Source organism: Misgurnus anguillicaudatus, chromosome 9 (genome assembly GCF_027580225.2).
Source record: "Misgurnus anguillicaudatus chromosome 9, ASM2758022v2, whole genome shotgun sequence".
NCBI classification, from domain to species: Eukaryota; Metazoa; Chordata; class Actinopteri; order Cypriniformes; family Cobitidae; genus Misgurnus; species Misgurnus anguillicaudatus.
Window position 1 is genome coordinate 9398250 of NC_073345.2, and position 25646 is coordinate 9423895.

The 25646-nt window shown below is 36.7% G+C and overlaps 1 protein-coding gene and 1 pseudogene across 1 annotated transcript; one reads left to right on the forward strand and one right to left on the reverse strand.

The window, feature by feature from the left end:
* The first annotated feature begins 517 nt into the window (after positions 1-517).
* Positions 518-22276, forward strand: slc47a2.1 (solute carrier family 47 member 2, tandem duplicate 1). Its single transcript, XM_055179532.2, has 17 exons — positions 518-968; positions 2025-2126; positions 2219-2287; positions 2420-2568; positions 2884-2926; positions 5203-5247; positions 5347-5444; positions 5555-5652; positions 8377-8490; positions 8578-8645; positions 9334-9442; positions 9606-9681; positions 12399-12468; positions 18003-18135; positions 18227-18321; positions 18405-18483; positions 18578-22276. Exons 1-17 carry the CDS (start codon positions 786-788, stop codon positions 18802-18804), a joined length of 1758 nt encoding a protein of 585 aa, XP_055035507.2. The 5' UTR covers positions 518-785; the 3' UTR covers positions 18805-22276.
* A 2313-nt stretch (positions 22277-24589) lies between these two features.
* LOC129423918 (multidrug and toxin extrusion protein 1-like) overlaps positions 24590-25646 on the reverse strand; it is a 32607-nt pseudogene continuing 31550 nt past the window's right edge.

Consider the following 25646-nt stretch of genomic DNA (forward strand, 5'->3'; position numbering starts at 1 on the left):
TCAACAAACATGATGTTTAATTAAAATAATTCACACATACCCTTTTTGTTGAATCATGTATTAGCTACATGATTTTGGGTCTCGTACACTAATTGGTTATTATACAACAATTTACAGTAGGCAAACTAATATTTTTGCAGCACACTGTGCATCTCTCAATAAACATTAGACAGCAGGGGATCCTGTCCTCACAAAAGTATGTTTACAAAATCACTAGGTACCAAATAATTTCAACTTATCGTTTCAGTATAGACCCGATATAGCGCGTAGCCCAGCCTAAATACATTTTAATTTGGTTACTTTTTTTGGCAAAATAATTTCTGAGATGTATGGTATTTCATCATGTAAGCAAAGTTAACAGCGATTACAATATATTTCGTTTCATTTCTTTAAAGTGTTTTATGCACCGTCTACTTCATACAGGTACAGTTAGTTACAGTTAGTTTAACCGGACTGCGTCTGCGCAAGTGATGCTGCCCCGCACACTAGATCCAGCTAGGGGGAGCTAGAGCTCCAGCTCCTCCCTTTTTGCTTTGCAGCGAGCATCATTTGGGGAGACTCGTGCGTTGTCTGTCACTGTCTCTTTAATGAAATCTGACCAGTGTGACTTTATGTAGTGAACTTGTAAAGTCCGGCAGCAGCAGTTGACACGAGCGCAGTGTCTATTAATGAACATCAACTCTGTAGTGGACATTCAGGACATTTAAGTTTTATATAAGCAGATGTAGTCATTTAACTTAAAGTTTACTAAAAAGTTTCACTGCAATTTATAAGACACAGCGATAATGGACGTTATCAAACCAGAAACTCAGATGAATGGAGAATCAAAACAAGAGAAATGTGATGATGCTCAGTCAACATGTTCACACAGTGTATGTGGAGGAGGATGTGGAAGGAAAATCCGAAGTCTGTTACCGGTGCATTATAAAGAAGAGATTGTGCATTTGCTTAAACTGGCTGGACCAGTGGTAAGAATGAACATACCTATACCTAAACGTTTACATCTGAACTGAGTGTATTTCGTGTGCGTTTAAAGTGAGTAACAGTGCATTCAGTCAATACATCAGTTTGTGTGTTTCATGGGAATCGACTCCACAACCTTCACTGCTAATTTAATGCTCTGTCAGTTAAGCTGCAACGCCTCGGACCCGCAACTAAATACAAACATGATGAGTAGATAAACAAATAATTATTTCAGCACTGCATTAAAATTAAAATATATTTTTTTATATTTGTAAAGTTCTCTGAGCTTTTCTGACTTCGTAATGCAGAAATGTTGTAATTAAATGTAAAAATCATTCTTAAATAATCTGTTTTGTTACAATATTTTCAATATTTTACCCAAACATGTGTTGAAACAACCCAGCATTTTATGTACAGATGACAAACACTACTGTTAGTTTAGAATCATTACTTATTCTTTATTATTTATATTTCAGAATGTATTTCATTGAATAACTCAAATGAAACTTTGGGAATTATGTTGTGAATAAGGAACATTCAAAATTAATACAATTATATTTAATATTTTAGCATTTAAATGTAGTCACAATTTGCCTAAAATTTGTAAAAATGCATCATTTAGCATTTTTACGGTTAGCTTCTTGAGGTATCATCCTGACAAGCTTTATGAACAATATTGAATATCTTTTAGAATATAAATATTGAACATTCATATCTATTATCTTCATCATTCAGTCCAACTCATGCTTCAGTTTTTAATATATATTTTTGTTTGAAATTTTTATTAAACATTTTGTTTAATTTAAAATGTGCTCCTTTTAAAATGTTAATTTAACATTTAAATGAAAGAAATTAATGTGTTGGCCCAATAATATTTTTGTCTACAAATTATTTAAAAATATGGCTTCAGAGTAAAAGTTTTTTAAGATCGTGAGAAATATTTCAGTGAACTGACCACTTTTGACCAGAGTTAAATTTCTATTGTCTATTTCTACTGTACATTGAATGCTGTAAGTGTCTCATATGTGTTACTATGTTGATGATTTCCTCTTTGTGTATAGTTAATATCTCAGCTGATGATCTTTCTGATCAGTTTCATCAGTACTGTGTTCTGTGGACACTTGGGGAAAACTGAACTCGCTGGTGTTTCTCTTGCTATTGCTGTGAGTTCCTCAAGTTTGTGTCTCTGTACTGGATCCATAAGTATTCACTATATCACCAATTTACATTTCCAAATATCTTAATTTTCTTACAGGTTATTAATGTGACTGGGATCTCTGTTGGTTGTGGTTTGGCGTCTGCGTGTGATACACTCATCTCACAGGTATGAGAGAGAATATAGAGTAAGTAAATTATATGTTAATGCTGTTTCTTCTCATCGATGTTTTTAGTCTAATGTAGTTTCGTGTGAAGATAAAGGTGCCAGTTGTAATAGATCTCACTTCTCTCATTGCAGACGTTTGGCAGTAATAATCTAAAGCGGGTTGGTGTGATACTACAGAGAGGGATTCTTATCCTTCTTTTGGCCTGTTTCCCCTGCTGGGCTCTGCTTATAAATACAGAGCCGATACTACTGGCTGTCAAACAAAGTCCAAGAGTGGCCAGGTACAGTACAGTTTGTCATGTTAAAGCTTAGTACATCAGATCATAAGGCGATCATAAGGAACACAAGGACAGGGTTAATACGTTGTAACATTTAGAATTTAAAACTAAATTTTTTACCTGTTCTGTACTTATTTGTCACATCTCACTAAATATAACACACAGCTGCTTTAAACATGATGATGTCATATCATTTTGACATGTGATAATCACATGCTATCAGTTTTGTTAAAGTTTCTTTGGCTGTGTGTGATTTTCTCTCTTTCTTTCTTTCTTTCTCTCTCTCTCTCTCTCTCTCTGTATCTGTCCATTCAACAGTTTGTCACAACTCTATGTAAAAATATTTATGCCTGCACTGCCTGTAAGTATCACAAACCTTTGTATTAAAGTCCAATATTAAATGTGTTCTCAATATGTTACACCACAGAAAATATTGTTATTAACCACCCAGACAAATTTGAATGATTTAAACCACCAAGTAAATAAAATAAGAAAAATGTGCAGGATTCACTGCTGTCAAACACTGGGGGGCGGGTCCGCTCCAGCGCTGAAACCACGCCCACTCGAGGGAAAGCTGCCATCTCTTTTAACTTTTAAATACCGCTACAGCCCGAATCAGAATGGATGCTCTTGATTATTTTAACCCTACACTCACATTAGCTACAAAAGTTAGCGGCGCCGAGCGACATGCACTCGCTTGATGGGCGTTCCTTGGCTAGTATCTAAAAGCGGTATCAAAAGTAACTTCAGAGGTATTGTTAAGTTACAAAAACAATGTTTTTAAGTATTTATTTCTTGATAAAAGTAACAAAATATATGAGATAAATGCCAAACTTATCATACAGAAATACGCATTTTCCGCCATCTTGAATCATTTGCATCGACTCGAGCCACTGAGCTACGTCACGCTGCCCCTTCACTCCGATTGGCAGTCGCTTTGTCGCATCGCTCAGCATTTGCATAAAATAGCCTTCTTGTCTATTTTGGCCCCACCTACAGCTCGTCGCTTGTCGCTGGCAAAATTTTGGCCACTCCCATTGAAAATGAATGGTAGCCTGTCGCTCTGTTTCTTGTAGCTAATGTGACTGGGGGTAAAGGGCGATTTATAGTCGTGCGTAGGTCCTACGGCGTAGCAGCGACGGCGTAGGTTCCGCGTCGGTTTTCATTTATACTTGTGCGTCGCCGTCCGCGTCGACGTGCAAACACACGCGAAACCGCTGGTTGGCAGTAATCACGCGTGTAACCACAGTAGCAGCAGAAGTCGTCACAGAAGAAGAAGCTAAGCAAGTAAACCCACAAACGAAGAAGAAATAGCAACTTGTTGTGTATAATTTGAGAAGACCAGCAATGATGGAAGTAAATAAACAGCGACTTATGTTTCAGTTTGAGTTAAATCACTCCTCAACTTGGCTCATCTTTGTTTTCACCGTCTCAAACGGAAATACCTATGACGCAGTTTTTTTACCTGACGGGAGGGGTTCTGGTGGACCAATCACAGCGCTTACGGTCCGCGTAGAGCCGACGCGCTGTTAGAAATTTTGTGAGGTGCGCGTCAGGCTACGCAGAGCTACGCACAGGCTACGGATAGCCTACGCCGTAGCTACGCCGTAGGACCTACGCACGACTATAAATCGCCCTTAAGGGTGTGGCCATGCTTGGTGGCTCCAGTGCATCATCGAGCCACCGTTTAGCCCCGCCCAAATAATTCCAAACACAGAAATGTGGAAAAACTGTTCACAGTCTTTGTAACGTGTTTTTGCAATACATTTTTAACATTTATAATGTGTTAGAAACAATTCTCTTAAATGACTTTACACAGCTTAACTCTTTATTTAAACGTCTCGTTAGATTTGTTGTCACTGCAAATACCAAGCTGATATTTACATTAGAATATTAAAAACCATCATAGCATGAAAACATTATCTCAAACATTGGCAGTGAACAGCAGCTCCTCATTTTGTATAGCACTTTATGTATTGCCTCCTTAAAGGTCCCGTTCTTTCTGTGTTTTTGAAGCTATGATTGTGTTTACAGTGCGCAATATAACATGTGTTCATGTTTCATGTGTAAAAAACGCAGCATTTTTCACACATTTTACTTATCTCTATAGCACTGTTTTCACTGTCCTTAAAAAAACCGGGCTGATGTCTTCCTTGTTCTATGAAGTCCCTCCTTCACGTAAAGAGTTCTGATTGTGTAGTTTGTTTAGTGTGTTGTGATTTGATAGCAGCTTAGCTTGCCATTAGCTTAGCTGGTGACTGACGTATTCCTGTGGGCGGAGTTTAGTCAAAAACTGTTCTAGTGACGTCATTAAAGCAGGAAGTAGAGGGCTGTAGTCCAAACCGCCCGTTCGCTGTATAGGCCTTGAAAGGCGAATTCTGTTAAAGAAAATATAATATATCGTCTGGCAGTGAACTTTGAGCTTCATCATTTTACAGGTATTATTTATGCTATTATAGCAACATAACACACTAACTAGGGTTTAAAAAATGGGATCAGAAAGAATGTGACCTTTAAGATTAATCACTTTAATGTTTTCCTCTGTTTTGTATAAGTGGCTTTAAATTAAAACTATCTGCTAAATGCTTAAATGTAGAAATGTAATTTCGTTTTACATGTTTTTGTTATTGTCTACAGGCTGCCTTTATGTACCAGGTGCAGGGCAGATATCTTCAAAATCAGGTAATGGCTTCTATGCTGGAAATGTTTCCTCCGTCTGTCATTTATTTTTTCTTGTGCATAATTTTCTGTCATATAAAGATTTTATTTTGTTTTGTTTAGGGTATTATTTGGCCTCAGGTGATCACTGGAGCAGCTGGGAATGTCCTCAATGCTTTAATAAACTACATCTTCCTTCATCTGCTTGGTCTTGGTGTAGCGTAAGAAATCTTGTCTTAGATAAACTCTACTTTATAGACTGTTTCTAAGATTTTATTCTCATATACCGGTATATTTTTATATAATTTGTCATTGTCTTCTGTGTTCACAGAGGATCTGCTGCAGCAAACACAATATCCCAGTATTCATTAGCTGTGTTTCTATATGTCTACATCCGCTGGAGAGGTCTGCATAAAGCCACGTGGGATGGTGAGGTTCTATCCGTCTGTTTGTCAAGTCATCCTCTCTATTTTTGACTGGGGTGACGTTTAGCGGACTTTGCATCTGAGCTCCATATATATTAACATCCTGTTTATTTTGTCACATGCTGTACCTACTGTTTTACTTACAGTAGACACTTGCAGTTACATAAGAAGATATGTAACAGTTTTATGTCTTGGTGCAAAGTTTCTTCTTTTGTAATATTTGACCAGCAAACGGTAACTTTGTAGCATAATGTAAGAGAGTTTACCCTTTAAGGTCCGGATGATTTCATAGCATTTATGCATTGTTTCTAGTTTATTAAAGGTATTGTTTACCCAAAAATGAAAATTTTTGATTGGCATGATTTACTGTAATGCCATCTATAGACCCTTTTTTCTTTAACCGAAGAAAAAAAACAGGGTTATATTACATAATATCCTGGCATTTGAATTTTTTTAACAAAGTCCATCCATCATCAAAAAGTAAAAAGTGCATTAATATATGAGGAGCTCAGACGCAAAGTCCGCTAAACGTCACCTAAGTCAAAAATGAGATGATTAAGCAATATTGATCGAGTAGGTGTGATAGAGCTAAATAACACAACTCCGAGAGCAATTATTGCTTTTATACAACAGTTTGACGACTTAGAAAACAACAATGGGGTATTAAAAAGGCTCTTTGTTGGGGACCTACTTTCTTCTGCCACGGATTTAAAGGCCAGAATGACAGGTTACCTTTTGGCCATTTGTTTTTAATGTCATAATAACTCAATAGACAGAATAGCTGTTTCTTAATATTACATTTTCTTGGTTCTTGTAGTTTTATATGGAGCCCCTAAGGGGAAATGGAGCAAAAATTAAATAAAGTTTAGTTTCGCGATAGTCTCACGTGATCACGCAATAGTTTTACGTGAGCATGCAAAACTAAACTTTTAAAAAAAATTCTGCACATGAAGGTTTCGCGTGAGCACATGAAACTAAACTTAAATTTTTTACTCCAATGTCACCTTAGGGGCTCGGTAGTTTTAAGATTAGTTCTTGCGAGAATATATATGTATAATATTTAAATCTGCAGTTGATTTGTGAAGATTTGTGAAGATAAACATTTGCTTCAAAAGATTCGTACATGAGATCCAGACACACCAGCGGGCGTCAGCGGCCTCAACCTGCTAACGAGAGCCTGATTTTGGGCACGGAAATGGCATTTTTGCATCCTTTTAAGGGAAGGAGAGATGCGTAAACAGACGTTCCAGATAAAGAGAAAATTATTTTTTTCATTGCTTTATTCGCCAAGTATATTTTAATCGTCCACACGATGTGACATTATTGCGCTACCCCCCCAAAAGTTTACATCCAAGAGCTCTGATCTTCGAAAGGATTAGGGCATAGGGATATCACTTTCAATTGGGATTCACAGACTGATTCATGAGCTAGGGAACTTTTTGAGACACACGGAATGTGTTTATAAACAGTGTTTGAGCATGTGGATGTGTGTGACCATCCGCTCTGGTGGCAGCTTTTTCTAATTAAAGTTATGTGAGCGAATGGCCTACGTGTTTAAAGAAGCCTCACTCACTAATTCTAAAATGACCAGTAGGTAGCGGAAGGATACCAACGGTAAAGCGGTTCCTGTTATCAGTAGAATATCTCACGGCTGGGCTCTTAGCCAATCAAATTCGAGAACCAGAAAGAAGTGTTGTATAAATATATTTACCAAATATATTTACCAAAAGTTATGTGAGCGAATGGCCTACGTGTTTAAAGAAGCCTCACTCACTAATTCTAAAATGACCAGTAGGTAGCGGAAGGATACCAACGGTAAAGCGGTTCCTGTTATCAGTAGAATATCTCACGGCTGGGCTCTTAGCCAATCAAATTCGAGAACCAGAAAGAAGTGTTGTATAAATATATTTACCAAATATATTTACCAAAAGTTATGTGAGCGAATGGCCTACGTGTTTAAAGAAGCCTCACTCACTAATTCTAAAATGACCAGTAGGTAGCGGAAGGATACCAACGGTAAAGCGGTTCCTGTTATCAGTAGAATATCTCACGGCTGGGCTCTTAGCCAATCAAATTCGAGAACCAGAAAGAAGTGTTGTATAAATATATTTACCAAATGCTCTCTGCACGCATTAGACACTCAAATTTGTTTTACTTTTAAAGATTATAGGGTAATTTTTTTTTTTTTTTGGGGTGAACAACTCCTTTAATTCACCTCGGTTACTACATGTCCCTACTGAAAAATCCAGCTAAGACCAGCATAGGCTGGTGGCTGGTTTTAGCTGGTTTTAGCTGGTTTAAGGTGGTTTACGCTGGTCCTCCCAGCCTGACAAAGCTGGTCATGCTGGTGGGCCAGCTGGTATTCCAGCATGACCAGCTAAGTCCAGCTAGACCAGCTTAAAATGCGACCAAAACACACCTAGACCAGCTTGCTACACCAGCAAAACCAGCTTCCTACACCAGCAAAACCAGCTAAAACCAAGCTGGGGACCAGCTAAAACCAGCTCACCAGCTTATGCTGGTCTTAGCTGGATTTTTCAGTAGGGGTAAAATATGCACCTCAGTTAAGCACAAAAGTAATCAATTGATATATGATACATAAATATGATTTGTTTTATCATGTTATATTTGTTGCAATGCTCATTTAAAAAACAAATTTGAAGAAGCACAAACAGTCCTGATGGATCTTTACTCCATCTATGTCCATCTGTCTCCCACACATCTTTAGGTTGGTCTCGTGACTGTCTGCAGGAATGGGGGGCTTTCGTTCGCCTGGCCCTTCCCAGCATGCTCATGCTTTGTGTGGAGTGGTGGACCTATGAGATCGGTGGATTCCTGTCAGGTTTGTAAATTAATAATGCATTTATGTTTTTTTAATTTTGCTCTGTCACACTTTGTGAATATAGTCTCCCTAATTTTATCACCGTAGGACTCATCAGTGAGGCTGAGCTGGGAGCTCAGTCTATTATCTATCAGGTGTCTACTATTGCATATATGGTAGGTTTACAAATGTTTTTCCTGAAATGCAAGGTTAATGGGTTTAAGCTGTAAGAAAAATGAAACTACACCTGTAGTGGTTTCACCGTCTCAACGGCACCAGCTGTTTGCTGGTCAATGGGTCAACATAACAACACTACGATTACATGAAAGAAAAACTGAAATTGGAGACTTATTGAAAATAAAAGGTGTAACATTTCTGTTGATCCACGTTCATCCAAGACTTCCCACATTCATCTTCCTGCTGGATTATTATTGTTTCAAAGGCACATAGGCTATTGCATTTCATTAGCAAACAGTATTTTCTGACTGGTTGGTTAAAGAGACTGGGTTTGTGAGAGCGACCAAACCATACAGACTACATTACCCACAATTAAATGTACAAATCATATGAAATTAACGTGTGTGCAAATTCGTTTTCAAAATAATTTTTACTGTAAATGTTTTTTTAAAGCTGTAAATACAATAATGTACATAATTTCTATTACAGGTTAGTGTTTTTGCTAGCCGACAACAGCCTACAGTAAATCTATCCTTTTAGATTTAAATTAACCACAGAAATTATCAAAATACATGCAATGTTATCATCCAAAAGTAAATCGTTTAATTGTGAATTGAATGCTTGAAACCAATATCATTGTTTTGTTTTTGTAATTCAATAGACATGTTTTGTGTCCTGACTTTTCAGTTTCCTCTGGGGTTTGCAGTGGCCGCCAGTGTGAGAGTTGGAAATGCACTCGGGGCTGGAAACACAGATCGAGCCAAACTATCTGCCAAAGTCTCTTTGGGCTGTGGATGTATGTATAAAAACAAGAATTGTGCATTACAGTACATGAACATTTTTGAAATATAACAAAAAATTCAGTATTAAGCAATGACTACTAATAACTAATACTCAATAGTAATGCACAGGATAGAGGTTCCTAATTGTTTTGGCGTCTGTGTTCTTTATTCTTCTAGTACTTGTTTCCTGTGTAGTTTCAGCCATAATTGGATCATCCAAAAACATTATTGCATACATCTTCACCACAGAAGAGTGAGTAGAGATATGTTCAATATTAACCCTTATGAATCCCTTATGAAGATACTTTTCTTTTTTAAAAAGTTCCCTTCATCTCAGTGGAATAAGATGTTGTGACTTTTCTAGATTATCTGTCAATATTAAAAAAACTGGGCTTGATTCGGTCGTATCAGATGTGTAAAATAACAAGGCTCTTGGGGGTCAAATAGAACCAAATTGAAAATGAATGTGAAATGCAATTTTTTTTTATTTGTTAAAAAAAATCAATGGATCCAGAATAAATAAGAAACTTCAACACAGAAACGATGGCTGGGTACTAGAGCACAAATGCAATATAGAAAAGACATGCTCAATCACACACACACACATACACACACAGACAGACAGACAAACACACTTACAGGCTGTTTACACTTGGCATTAACATGCGTTTTTAGTTAATGCCAGGTGTAAACAGTGTTCAAAACATTTTGAGCTCGTCCACTCGACCACTTTCAACCACATTCAGAGGTAGTCGAAAACCCTTGGATCGGATTGCTTTTGTAGTGTAAACGCACATGTGGTTGAATGTGTTCGAACAGCCACATGCGACCGCCTTCTCTCCGCCCATTTCTCTAATCTGAGGTACTAAACACAATGGTTTACATGTTTTCTGACTTCTGGCATGAACACATGGTGAACAGCGCTATTTTTAGCCTTTCATTGATAAAACTAAAGCGGCTGATCTCCGTAGTTTCATTTTGCAAGCGTGTGAAAGTTGCCCAATCCTATTTCATCAATTGTGCTGAAAATTCAGAGAAAGCTCTAACATATGCATGTACAAAACACTGTGCAGCATGTTTACTTGCTAAACAAGCAGCGGACTCCGACATAATATTAGTTCACGTCCATATAAACTCATCATTGCTCCCGCTTGTGTTTAAATGACAACCGAGAGACTCGCCCACAGTCTCGACAGACCACCCCCTCACAGTATTCAGGACAGAAGTGGTCAAAAGTGGACAAAAGAGATGGATATAAATACCAGGTGTAAACGTGATGTGTCTCTCTCGTTCACTTCTAATCCGATTGACGAAAACACATCTTAATACCAATAAACAGCCCCACTGCATTTCAAAATGCATCAAAAACTACAAAAAATCTACTATTTGAAATAATATTTATTTTAATGTCCTTTCTAATGTTTATATATACATAAATTCACAAAATGTATCACTAAAGTAGTTATGTGAGGAGTTGGCCACATCCAGTGAAATGAATGGCCCTATGGCCCTCTGCTGGTCAAAATGATCTATTTCCTAAACTGTTCTTGTATGTTTTTTCTAACCAGCAGATGGCTGAATTCAACAAATAACAATTAATATCAATATCTAAAAACAATTTAAATCAAATTTAGATCATAATCTATGTTATTTTTTCATATAAATGTGAAATTTACATGCAAGTTATTGGTGTAGTTGTGGAATTTAGTGGTAAACAGGTACAAAAGTACTTCATATCTCCTAAAACACAGCATTAATGTATAGATGGGAAGTAAACAAAGTCATTTTCAGACCTTTAATTTAAACAGGAAAATCAGGGCTTGTAAGGGTTAAACTGTAGTGATTTTTAAAGTCCCACTGTGGGAAAATCCGGCTGTTATTGTTGTTTATATGTCTATGTGGTGTTTTAATACAAGCCATGTGCAAATTCATCATTCAACACCAATGCTCCTTTAAACTCATCATTCCCGCGCCTTAAAATCCCTTTGGTTTCCTACATCACAAACATTTAACCAGTTGAACGCATGGATCAGTAGTAGGCTATTATGTTTGACTGCTTCATAGACTAAAATGATCACAGCACTGCTTGCTCTGTTTACACATGCAGGGTGAGTGCTGTAACCTGTTAACTTCAACGCTAAAAGATTAGTACTGCAAACGTGCAGTGTGAAATCGAACAGTTATGTGTCTGAAATTGACGAATGTAGAATCTACTTACATATATATATATATATATATATGGTTCGAGGTGGTGCAAAAGAGTAGAAGCGGGGACTATTTACATATTTATATTTATGTTTTTTACAAAGCTTTAATTCTCTGTGATTAACTGTGCTTTAAATATGACAGTGTTCAGCAGAGCAAACAAAGCGCTAACATTAGCCGTTAGCTATCAGTTGATTCAGGGCTTTTGAAAAACATTTGTGGCTTGATTATGATGCTCAAAGATGAGTTTTAATGAATAAAATTATTGTCTGCAGGGAGAATTTATTAAGCCTTATGCAAGCCTTATGACACGTGTGACAGTGCTTATATAATGGAACTAGCAAACAACTGATCCATGGATACTTACATAATTTTGCTTACATGGAGGTCTTCTTGTTGTGTAATGATTTAACAAATCATTTATCTACAGTATGTGCTCCGTCTTCAAGTGTTCATTACCAATGAGGTTACAGTCAGTAAAATGTGTACAGTATTTATAAAATAGTTAAACGTATTCCAGGACTTTGTTCCCTTTTTTTACCGATGCAGTCAATGCAGTACATTAAAAGATGGAGTAGAAACCTAAACCAACTAGGAAACCCAAAGGGACTCTGTATGAATGTTATGGAGATTAAATACACATCCTCATGTATAACCTCAGTTTTAAGGTGTGTTACAATATGAGAAATTAAATTGTGAGATGATCTGTTCCCATCATTTGTTATGTCAATACAGAAGAGCTCACAAATTTTCTCTATTTCACAGGGACATTGTACAGAGAGTTTCACAGGTCATGATTATATACGGCTTCTTCCATCTATTTGATGCAACTGCGGTGAGCCTGTTTTTTTTCTTAAATTATCCTTTGTCTTGTTTTTCTGATTGGTCAGGATAATTTAAAAGCCAGTATGTGACCCTTTCTGTAAAATCCAGGTTAAAGTCTCATAAGCCTCTTTCACACAGTAATTCCAGTAAATTACCATGAATTTACCAGAATGAATTTACCAGTAAATACAAAAATGTGCTGTTCACACACGCTGTTCAAAACATTATTTAAACATTAAATATAAAATGAATGTTGTAACAATTTTTCAACATGTGTTAGAAAGAAAATTTTTAATCCTTTCTATGACATTTTATATTTTTATTTTTAGCACTTTTATCTCTAAAAGTCTGATTTTACATTGCTCCTCTACAACATTGCTTCTTCCCTCTTCTGCCTCAGTTTCTCTACCATCCTTCTGGATATGTCAGGTTCATTACAAAAATAGACAATTTTGTTTTAGCATGTTATACCATTCCCTACTGAAAAATCCAGCTAAGACCAGCATAAGCTGGTGAGCTGGTTTTAGCTGGTCTCAAAACTAGGTTTTAGCTTGGTTTTAGCAGGTATTGCTGGTGTAGTAAGCTGGTCTAGCTGTGTTTTGGTCACTTCTTAAGCTGGTCTAGCTGGACTTAAAAAGTGACCAAAACACAGCTAGACCAGCTTAAAAAGTGACCAAAACACAGCTAGACCAGCTTAAAAAGTGACCAAAACACAGCTAGACCAGCTTGCTACACCAGCAATGCCAGCAAAAACCAAGCTGGGAGACCAGCTAAAACCCGCTCACCAGCTTAAGCTGGATTTTACAGTAGGGTTGCCTGGAATTGTCGATCTTAAGGTTTCTTAAAAACTTTGCGTTGCGCGGCATAATCCTCACAGATATTGGGTGTCTGTGATTTTTCCTGTCGTCAAGGAAAAAGCTGGCAACACGACATATAGGGACGGTTAGGGATACAACAGGGATTAGACTAGTCCTAGACTAAAATAAATGTAAGAGCTGTCCAAACTGAAAACAACTTGCACTGACATATCTTAAAATACATCAGTGCCTTTGTTTTGCCTCAAAATGCACACAAGTAATGCTTTAAGCAAGGCATGTTTGTTAAATATTTCCTAATGAAACTAAGGTCTAGTTCTGACTTAAGATAATCCCTGTCCGAGAAACCATCCCATAAAGTTGATCCTGATTGGTCCTCTTCTGTGCATTCAAAGTGCTGATTAGCTCACATAGATAGAACCTTATAGAGCCACGTTAGAGTTCGATTTTGTAGATAGAACCTTTTTGTTTTTTTAATAAAATGTCCCAAAATGTACATAACTTTAAAAAAACATCACATAATGTAAATAAGTTGTCACAGAGTAAGAATATGTGAATAACTCAATTTTGACAAAAATGTCAGATAGAACCTTATAATTCCAAGGGGACGATAACTAATAACTAGGGGTGTAAGGATTTACATATTCCACTCACAATTGTTGAATCTTGCCTATAGTCTACTGATAGTCCAATCATCTATGTTTATGTGCATGGATTGGGAGGGCGGCCAGATAAGATATGGGTACCTTTTATTTTCTTTCAAAAGCAGCACACAGAAACAACTTTCGGATAAAGTGACCAAATCTGCATTTCAAGTGATGAACAAAGACAAAACTGACAATGCATTTTTATCTTCTTTTTTTTTTAAATTAAAGTCAATGTGTATAAACATTCGTAAAATGATTCCCCTTATATAATTTTAAAGTCAACAAAAATATAAAAATGTGATTGTGCCTGGGAAGCCCTGACAATTCAGCAATCTTAATTAGACTTAAAATTAGATCAGAATTTACCTTTATAATAAAAAAGTATAATAACTATAATTCTTACATATTTTAAATCAAAATTATTTCTATTTAAAATCAACTTAAAAAAATTGAGTAAGTTTCTCACCAAACTGTAATTAAGATTTACAGATTTAATTACGGTTTTTAATAAGCAGTAGAACCTCTTACGTGACGACAAATACCCCAGAATCTCCTCAAATATCCTGGTAAGTGTTAAGTTTAAGAATATTTACTAGGGGTGCACGGTTCAGAAAATTTCACGATTCGATTCGATTCCGATTTTTAGGCTCGAGATTCGATTCAAAATCGATTTTCGATTCAAAAACGATTCTCGATTTTAAAAAATGATTCACAGTATGTAAATGTAGTTTACTTTTTCCTATGTGACTGATTGTAGTAGATATACAATTTTAAAGAAAAGAAACACAACAAATTAAATGTAGTTTGATATTACTTTATGTCTTTATGCTGAAACTGCATGCGAGCTTTAGCGCGGTAGCGCTCACGGTCATTCTTCGATCGACTCAGGTTTTATACATAATATTAATCAGACTTTGGACCCGAAGTAATTTAACTATGACTGACCCGGACCCGACTGACCATTTCAAATACAAACCCGGAACCATACGGGCCGCGGGTGCTCCGTCAAGTTCTCTAATGTTAAAACTCTGCTCAAGTTCAGAAACATGAAGGATAGGATTAGGGATGCACCGAATCCAGGATTCGGATTCGGCCGAATACTGGGCTTTTTGACGGGGTTCGGGTTCGGCCGAATCCTAGATTTTTTTTCCACCGAACCGAACCCTAGGCTTGCGCTACGCTGGTCGACGTCATGCGGCCGTTGATTACACACATCGGGTGCTGACGTGGAGATGAGCTTTTTCTTTCGGTGAGCCTTAGGGGCTGGACACACCAAAACTTTTAAACACGGCTGCAAACGCCTTGAGGACGCCAAATGCCAGCTGTTATTCAGCCGAGCGCTTGGTCGCAGTGATGCTTCAGCTGTGAGCCGGTTGGTTGCTGTGGTAATGTCCCGCCCCTCCTCCACTGTAATTGGACGGCCGTGTGAAGACTGTGACATTGACGAGCGGAGCTTCTAACTCAAAGGCTGAATCCCAAACCGCCTACTTCCATACTATATAGTACGCAAAGTAGCGCTTTTTACATACTATATAGTATGGAAGTAGGCGGTCTGGGATTAAGCCATAGTATATAGTTTTCAGCGCGGAGCTGCTTGCTTATTGGAAAAACGAGCGTGTCGCAACGCATCGCTTTTATTATGCATAGGCTTATAGTAATTGTCAAAATTGTTTTCCAACTTGTCATCCTGGCGCAATGTACAGTTAAAATTAAATAAAATGAAAAATACACTGCTGTGGACGTTGTTTACTTCATTAATGTGCCTTACTGTGTTAATGGAATAAGGATGCGAGTAGGATTCGGTATTCGGTTTCGGATTCGGCCGAATCTTAAACGGTGGATTCGGGATTCGGCCGAACCTAAAAAATCTGGATTCGGTGCATCCCTAGATAGGATACAATGTGACACGAGCTTGTTCGCGTCGCATCCCAATTCATTGAGAAACAAACAGCACGTGAACGCATACCGAACTCATCATGTCGCACACAAAATGTCATTATTAAAGCGTGTCATCATCACGTAAAAACAAAAAAGACAAAATTTGATGCCAGATATACTTGGGCACTTGTTAATATAACTGGACAGCGCTGCAGCAGCAATGTGTGGGAAAGACTGTGACAAGAGTGTGCGGGCGTCAGTGTGAATACGAGGCAGCGCCATTTATGGGAATACTGAGATAAACTCATTTCAGGACAATAGTAACACGGCATTACAAAAAAAAATTATGAATCGATTTTTGGAATTCTATGAATCGATTGTGAATCGGCAAAGCTTGAATCGCGATTCAAATGGGAATCGATTTTTTTGCACACCTCTAATATTTACACTACCAAAATGTACTTTTTATTGAGTGTGTCTTTGTGTAAACATCTTAGTGTATTTATCTTAATACTTTTGGAGCCATACTGTCATGTTAATTGGTTAAATTAACAGCTGTCTGTGCACATACTACTAGAATCATTGTGACTTGTTTTATTTTACGTTTTTATTCAGGTCACCAAAGTGTTAATACAGCTGTGCTATTTGAAATGTGTGTAAAATAATACATTTTTGATCATTGTATTACGGCACGTGTGTGTGTGTGTGTGTGTGTGTGTGTGTGTGTGTGTACCTGGTAATTGTCACGTTGTTTATTCCATCTGCACCATCAGTCATGATGATGAATAAAACATTTGACTGTTAATGACTGTTAAACTGCACTTAGATATAGTTACCGTATGACACAAATGTGAGTACACCCCTCACATTTCAGCAAATATTTTACTATATCTTCTCAAGGGACAATTCTATAGAAATGAAATTTCGATATATTTTAGAATAGTCAATGTGCTGCTTGTATAGCAGTATAGATTTGCTATCCTCTAAAAATAACTTAAAGCAACACTATGTCGTTTTTTACCTTTAAATAATGTCTCTAAAATTATTTTAGTGATAGAACAACTTTTAACTGGACAAATTGTACTGTTGCTGCAACCTGAGCAACCTCCTAGCTGCTACAAGCACACTCTTAAAGTGGCGGTAAAGGGTAGAGCACACAGCCCCGCCCCTCCCCCTGCCTGCAGAAGAGTGTCTGATACCAGGCACTCTTGCGCTTTTCAACCACATGGGGGAGCTGTAAGTCATTTTTACATGGAGACTACATAGTGTTGCTTTAACATACAGCCATTAATGTCAAAATAGGTGGCAACAAAAGTGAGTAAACCCTAAGTGATAAAAAGTATTCAAATAAATACACTTTAAGATGTTTACACAATGCCACAGCTAATAATTCATTAACAAACTACATATAACAAATGTATTACTTACCAGGATATTTGAGGAGTTTCTGAGGTGTTTGTCATCCCGCAAGAGGCTCTGCTGATGATTTAAAACCGTTGGCTGAATTTACTCAAGAAAATACGATGTAAAAATGTTCCAACAAAAAAATTTAGTAGATCCTAGTAAAAGTTTTTACAGTGTGGACGTGTAGCCCTGTCACAGGGGTTGTTGGATTTACTCACGCACGTTAAAAATATTTATTGAAAGCTACTTTTTTGCATAATATTTGCACAGTATTATCATAGGCTGTATTATTGTATATTTTGGGAAAGCTATGTGAAATCAGATAATGTTCACCCTTACACAGCCAAAATTGAATGATTCTCACAACTGCATTGGTAGTCGAGTCAGGCTTATCGAAGCATCAAATCTTTGACTATTGGGGTCATACCTATAACAAACATAACAGATTTTTTTTACTTTTGTACTGCCATTTTTGTACTTAGTATCTTTGTCTTTATTTCACCCTTTATACCCAATCACTGAATATCGTACGCATAAACTACTGGGTACATTCACTAGTATGTCCATAGTAACTGCATAGAAACAGGACTTTTAAAACAATTTTACATACACTGTAAAACTTCTTTGCTGTAGTAAGTTGTAAGTCAACTTTCAACTTACTATTGTTTTTCTTGACAAGGGATGGGTTGCTACAACTTATACAATGTAGTTGACATATTTCAACTATATTCTATGGGTTTTAGCAACTGGTCTCTTTTTAATATATATATATATCTTGATAATGCTGTTTTTGTATGCAGGGCATAACAGGTGGAATTGTCAGAGGAGCAGGAAAGCAACTTATTGGTGCTATGTGTAACATTGTTGGATATTATTTCATTGGATTTCCAATAGGAGTCACCTTGATGTTTGCTGTCAGCATGGGCATTTTCGGTAAAGAAGAATGTCCTGTAATTTAACTGTTAAATTACAGTAAGACACTAAGCTCCTCCATTAATACCCTGCTGTCGTCTTCTCTCTCTAGGTTTGTGGGTTGGGTTTTTTGTTTGTGTTTTCCTGCAAGCTTTGTTCTTCGTCATCCTCATTTGCAAACTAGACTGGAAGAAAGCAACTCAAGATGTGGGTCAAACTTTCTCATCAACATCATGATTTTGTGCTATGATTGAGTATATGATGACACGAGTTTGTCTTGTGATTCTCAGGCTTTGATCAGAGCAGGTGTACGAGATCCTGATACCAAAGATGAATGTTATGCGATGGAAAACAAGGGCTGCACTGAAGGTATCATCTCTCTGTGGCATATCATGAACCTGAGCTATCATCTGTATTGCTTTCTTTTGAGCAACGCCAACATCTTTTGTTTATCTTTTCATAGATGTTTCACAGGGGGCACAGAACATTGCTGAAGGTCAGACAGACCTGGAAGGCTTTCATAAGGAAGGAGAAATAGCTGCGGCTGGTACCATAGTCACGGTTGGAGAGGTCTTGACCACCAAACAGCTAGTAGTCCGTCGAGGACTTGCAGTTTTCTCTATGCTGGCTATACTTGCTGGAGGGATTGTGTTGAATGAAGTGCTTACTGGTTTTCTCAGATCAGTATAATCAGAGGTTAAGAATCCTCACGTTGAAGTATTCATACCAAAGATTTTAGAGCATTTAATAACGACAATATCTGTCTCAGATTATTTTGTGGTAATAGATATTGTGGAGATGATGTGAAGCTATTTTGCCAGTATTTATTCAGCAAGTTTCTGATGTATTAACCAAACCAAAACGCTCACTTCTGGCGTGAAAATAGTAGTTGATATAAAAGCAGAAATGGTTTAGATAGAATGTAGAAACAGCCACTGTATGCTTAGCCATTGGGACAGTTATACGCACAATTTAACTACAGCTATTCAGGCCAATGAGAGAAACTTGATAAGTCATTACAGTATTTGCATTTCTTTTTGAAACTAAATTTAATTTGAATATAGCCATACGTTCTGCCTAATTTGTCTATGATATACCATAAAATACTATTTTGTTTAAACAATCTATAAATATTTTTACTAGTCACTGTTGCATGGTCCAGAAGAAAAAAAATGTTTTAACTTCCGATGGCACACATGCAATCCAAAAGTCTTGTTAGTAGGATTACTATGTAGTCATTTATATAGTCATTCTTATTGTGAACTCGACAGCAATAATGTGTTGCCACACAAACTGAGTTACAACACTTTTGGCTTTATAGTTGTACTTTTAGTGGTTAATTTCTACTGATGTATTCAAAGTCATTGACTTTCTATTCAACTGACCAATCTACATCTTTCTCATTTGTTTTTACATTGTAATATAAAAAATATATTTTGTGGTATAGTCACGAATAATTCGATTTATTTATTTGTGTTCATGTTTACAATTTCCCTCTTTTCTTCATGTAAATAACCATGACTTTCTTTTTTGTGTCACTCTGCACACATTTCTATATATTGATTTCCGTGTCCACGAGTATGACTTTCTTTTTCGTGTTTTACTGTTACATTTCAAACATCCTAACCAAACACAACAGACAATTACTCTAACATTTCACACATCCAGTGCTTTAAGTGGGCCGGTACGCGCTGGTACTCAGTACCGCCACTTCCAAATATAGCTCTTGAGCGTACCACCACCTCATTGTGCGCCCAGAATGTGTTTTCAGCGTACCGGAACACTCATTTGCACATCCGTTTAAATCAGAGATTTAATTTAATCCTTTGGCTGCGCTGCTGCTTTTCAGAGCGCCCTTCACAATGCACGCTTCCTAATTCATCCCAGCAAGAGCAAAGACCACATTACCCATACACCCTTGAGTTTTACAAGTTAAAAGCGCTTGCGTCGCTTTTGCTGCTGTCATAGACATGGTCTTGGTGTCATTTTAAAGTTTTTTTCAATCTCTTTCTATCTGAACAACTAGTTTTAGCATTTAACCATGTTGAAAATTTTACTCACATACCTACATTTTATTTATGTTTACTAGCTCTTTCTACAGTAGCTCTTTCTAAGGGTATTTTTTTAAAATCCTTTTGCACATTTTATTTATGTTCAGTAGCTTTTTCGAGCTCAAGCAAATCCACAAACTAATAAAAATATGTATTATTTTTTACAAGGTCGTCTGTTGACTGCTGAATATAAAACCCCTTTAATATAGCTGTTGGTACCGGGAGGAGTCGAGTCAGCACAAAAAAGAAAAAAAATGGAGTACCGGCACCTCTTTTGGGCCACTTAAACCACTGCACACATCGTGACTCAAAACCCAATCTTACCCCATCTTACCCCAAGCGACAATGGTTTAAAAATAGAAAAAAATTGAAAGCACAATACATAAAATGAAATGAAAAAGAAAGTCAATTTATAGAAATTGAAAAAGAAAGTTCATCTCATTTGCAGGAAGAAAAGAGGAAAATCGTGTTTATGAACACAAATAAATCTAATATTTTGTGACTATGCAGTACCATGAAATGCTGTGAGATGGGTTGTATATTACAGTATGTTTCTGAAACAAGTTACTACAAGCAACCATCTCATATTTTTGGGTAGGTAAGTAGATTTTTTGTCACATTTGCACCTGCTAAGAGTTACTTTTTGATACTGAATGTATGTGAATGACAGTCATTTACACCCAGTGTCTTTATTTACAGCAAAGAATGCTGAAAAGACAAAAGTTACAGGTCAAAGAGGGGAAAGTTAGCCATAAATATATTGCAGTATACATCTGTATATTTAAATTACTGTTGTAAAATGTTCTTTGTTAAGAAAATGTGAAATAGATGAGGCAGCAAAATATGTACCTGAAAGACACTAAAGTCCGGTGAATGATTTACAGTGAGTATGTGTGAATATGTGAAAACTCAGCTAAAGCCATTTTTGTGATTGACTGTTTTTTTTACATAAAATCGTCTGACATATTGTAAAAAAAAACATTTTGTGAAAATATTACCTTGACGTCTTTAAAGGAACAGTATGTAAGAAATGTAAAAAATGGCCCTGATATGTCACTAGACATTAAGAAATCATTTTCATTTCAAATACTTATATCACTGACAACAGTGGTCTGGCCAAGATATTGTCATTTAAAAAGTGATGTTTATGTTGTAATTTTGTGTACTGGCCACCAGTTGTGTGATTGCAGTACCAGTTTTAGCCACAAGTTTTGTGATTGCAATACCAGTTTTGGCCACAATCTTACATACTGTTCCTTTAATATTGACTGGGTAAGATCATGTCAAAGATTGAAATTAATGTGAAATCGTGATTAGATTATGAGACGTTAGAATGGATTTCAAAGACAGGGTCAAATGTAAGATTTTTCTGTATACTGCCTACTGTACACAGTAAGCAAAAAAATAAAAAAAAAAAAAAATGGCATATAGGAATGTTTTACTCAATGAAAATGAACATTAGGAAATAAAAAGGTAATATCTCTCTGGCATGTCTGGGCATTTATTGTAAGGAAAAAAAACATGTAAACATGCATGGCATTGATAATTTGGAAAAACTACATTTGTGGAAGTATATTATTGAAGTATACTGTAAATGGTTGTTTGAAGGTTTTTAATGGACATGAATGTTGTTTAATGCTATACTTTGATATGATGAATATGTTCACAACGAAATCTATGACCTTACATTCTGCACAATATAACCAGATGTATAAAAACTGCTTAATGAAAGATCTTTTAGGCGTGTGTGGGTCCCCCCAGAAAAACATTTGAGTAGATGCCATTTTCTTGAATGCTGGTGCCTTAAAATTAAACAATTGCTTTTATGGCCTAATAGTTGCTGTGCGCTATGCAGCAGGCAAACATAGCGAAACAAGTCAGGAATAAATGACGACAAGCCGTTTAATTATAAGAAAATATTTTCGAATAATTCAAAGGACCGGAGTCAATTATTCTGCAATACCATTAACATTGCTCTGGTTCCTATTTTTAAGACATTTGACAAGTTAGGTGTGCGGTTTACAGAAAAATAATCAACAATAATCTCTAGTGGAATGCATTTGACGGTGCTCTGACAAGTGAAAAAGTGAGTGTGTCCAATATCTTTGGTCTTAAAATGTGTGTGGGTCTTGACTAGTTGCTTTCGTCAACAAAAGTTAGACTAAATTTAGTCGTCAATGACACTTTTTCCCGTGACTAGACCAGACGCAACGAAAATGCTGGTCATGTGACGATGACTATAATAAAATGTATAATGCAATATTGTTGACGTATAAAAACGAGACTAAAAGCGGTTTACAAAATAAAAATTAAGCTAAAATGTCTCTTCATTTTCGTTGACCAAAACGAGATGAAACGAAATGAAATGTTACAACCTTATTTCGTCTTTTTAGCCATCCCAGCATCTCCGCGCCCCCGCCACTTGACTGCAGATGATCACGTGGGTTGTTGGCGCTGCGCTGATCAAAACGTAAAAGTACCGCAAGAGCGAGTAGAAAGCATGCGGAGCAGTCTGTTATCGTGATGCTTTGATATTATATGCCTCCATTTGCACATTAAGGGGCATTTCATACAGTGTACGCGGTAACCGTGAGTGTTTAGTTATTTTTCAGTAGGAGATGTGCGGAAAGCGGAGAAACCGGGGCGGTTACAGAGGCGCGGAGTTGGTCCACACGCCTTGCTCGTGCACCCAAAATTGTTTCCCTTTTACAGACACGACTCTTCATGGCATGCGCTGTTGAAGATAAACATATTTCCACTAAATGCTGCACAAAATGCTTTTACTACACAAGAAAATGTCATCAGTTTTCGTCGACTAAAACTAGACAAAAATAGTCATGGATAAGTCTGACTAAAATAGGACTAAAATGCCCAGACTTTTAGTCGACTAAAACTTGACTAGACTAAAAAGCGTATGAATGTGACTAAAACTAATAAAAACTAAAATAACAGCTTGACACAAAGACTAGACTAAAATTAAAACAGGCTGCTAAAAACAACACTAGTCTTGACCCACCCGGACCACATATAATGGTTCTCACGCCCATGCTGCATCCACACTAGCAGGCCCGGCGCCTGGGGCAAAAGGGGGCATTGCCCCCTCAGATCTGATTTGTGCCCCCTCTGTTTCATTTTTGTTTTCATGGTTACAAATAAAATGTTCAACCTTTTGAGTTAAATAATAATTTAAGCTTATCCCCATATGGGATTTAGAATGTTCAGTAACGTGACATTACTGCCAGATTCAAACGTCTTTCGCGTTGGTTGACGCTGAGCCAGAAGGACAAGCTCAGCGCTGTCATACTATATATCAACACTAGTGTTTTCAACCTCATAATGTTTATTTTAGATTTCAGAAATTTAAATACACATAAGCACTGGTAAAACAATAGCCTACATTTAGTTTGTAAAATACACACTGATGTCTGTGGAAGCAGCAATAAAAATCTATTCAAATAAGATAATAATTTGCTAATAATAAATAAAAAATAATTTTTCAAATAATAATAATTTGGCGACGTGTGTTATTCATATCAGACAAACACAGTGAAAGTAACTATAAAGTTTACTCTATTGTTATAATGATACCTGTTTGAAAGATGAGGACGCGCACCTGTCAATAAGCTATTACATAACAGAGCGAGGTCAGAGACGAACGTGCTCTTAAACAGGAATTAATATATGGAATGTGTGCATCTTTGAATAACTGTAAGAATACATTTCCTTTAAATTAATTTTGTCTTATAAAGTTTTAAGAGATAATAATGTTTCATTCACTTGCTTATTTAGACTTGCGGTTAAACGCATGTTTGGCGCATTTAGCCTACCTCAAAGTTTATTTCAGTAATATTGCTGTTTTTCCGGTAATACTAATAATACAATTTATATATCAATCCTGCTTCCTTGTCTGTTTATTAATTTTATTATGCTGTTATGTGGATATTTATTGCCATAGCTATGAGACGTGCATTGCCGTTATATGAATACTCTCGTCTAATAAAATCATATGCGGAATAATGTGTGCATCTTTGAATAACTGTAAGAATACAGTTCCTCTGAAAATAAAAATTTTTGTCACATTTTTGAAAATGAAATTTTTTGTCAAAGTTTTCAGAAATAATAATGTTGTGAGGATATGTATTCCCATATGAGACGTTTATTGCCGTTGAATACCCTACTCTCCTTTATAATATGGAAATCACATAGCAATGTGGTATACTGCAGTTACCCTGCTAATTTTAAAATTAGCGCTGCATTTAAAAATCTGTCATTCCAAAGCGAGATCTCAGTGTGCATTATTCATTGATGGTATAAAGTTAAGCCCCCTCAACAATTTCACATGTCCCCTCAGTCATTTCATCCTGCAGCCGGGCCTGCACACTAGACACTCAACATGCAAAATTTTTACACAAAAGATCACTGTCCAGCAACTGGATATGAAAAGTTTTTTATTCACAGATCATGGATTTAGATTTTTTTAGCTGCTTTTGCTATTATTGTACAAAATGGGGTTTGTGAGATACTGCTAGTTTTTCTGACATCTACAATTGTCACAGTGTGATGTACAGTATCATCATGTATTGGTCACCAAACTTGAGCTTTAAAACATGCTGAAGTGCAAAAACTTTTGCACAAGCTTGGGTCTGCCGCATTTGCATGCTTTTTTAATGGAAGTCAGCAGAACGTAAAGTCTGTCATCACAGCATAGGAATAAACACTCCTTAAGCTTAAAAATTAAACCCTAAACCTGATTGTGCATTATATTATATATTTAATTGGAATGTATCCCAACAAAAGTTACATTTAGATAAATGCTCTCCTCACTCCATAAATAGCTGCTAGTCTATAAACCAGACTTGCATCTGGCAGTAATTATGGAGTTCATATAAGATTCTTTTAAATAACAATGACAAATATTGTTTGATATTGCTGACTGATTCACTCCAAACTGATTTCTGCATTTGATGAATAAGCAGCATTATTGAAGCATTGTGGTTCCACTTTTGTTGATAAGGGGTTTTGGTAAAGTGCACCAACAGTGCAGTTACAGTGAGCTTACTGTAGTGTTGGGAGTGGAAAAATTCCTCCAGTCCATTGTTAGATTGCTGTGAGGTTGAAGGTAAGGCTCTGGAAGAGGACAGGCTATGTGGACAGTGACTCCTATTATCAGTATCAGGACAGCAGTAAGCAACGTCAGTCCTCTTCTCAACACCAGCTGGTTCATAGAGAGCAGGACTTTAGGTTTAGCTTCTCCGGTTTCACTTGCCATTACTGGTCCTCCACTTACAGCTTTATCCTGCTCTTGTGTGCTTACTTTAACATAGACGGCTGCTTCAGAGCTGTTACTTGATAGCTGGACCTAATGGAGCAAAACATAATTGAAATATTAAATAGGTTATCAAGCACAGGGAGTCTATTTAGACTTAAATGAATACTTCACCCAAATCTGAAAATTCTCTTACAATATACTCTCCAATTTGT

What these genes read in the sequence shown, in the direction of transcription:
- slc47a2.1 (XM_055179532.2), top strand. Translation starts at nt 786, where the DNA reads ATGGACGTTATCAAACCAGAAACTCAGATGAATGGAGAATCAAAACAA. An exon ending in TTAAACTGGCTGGACCAGTG is followed by an intron (nt 969 to 2,024) that starts GTAAGAATGAAC and finishes CTTTGTGTATAG; the next exon opens with TTAATATCTCAGCTGATGAT. An exon ending in AAACAAGGGCTGCACTGAAG is followed by an intron (nt 18,484 to 18,577) that starts GTATCATCTCTC and finishes ATCTTTTCATAG; the next exon opens with ATGTTTCACAGGGGGCACAG.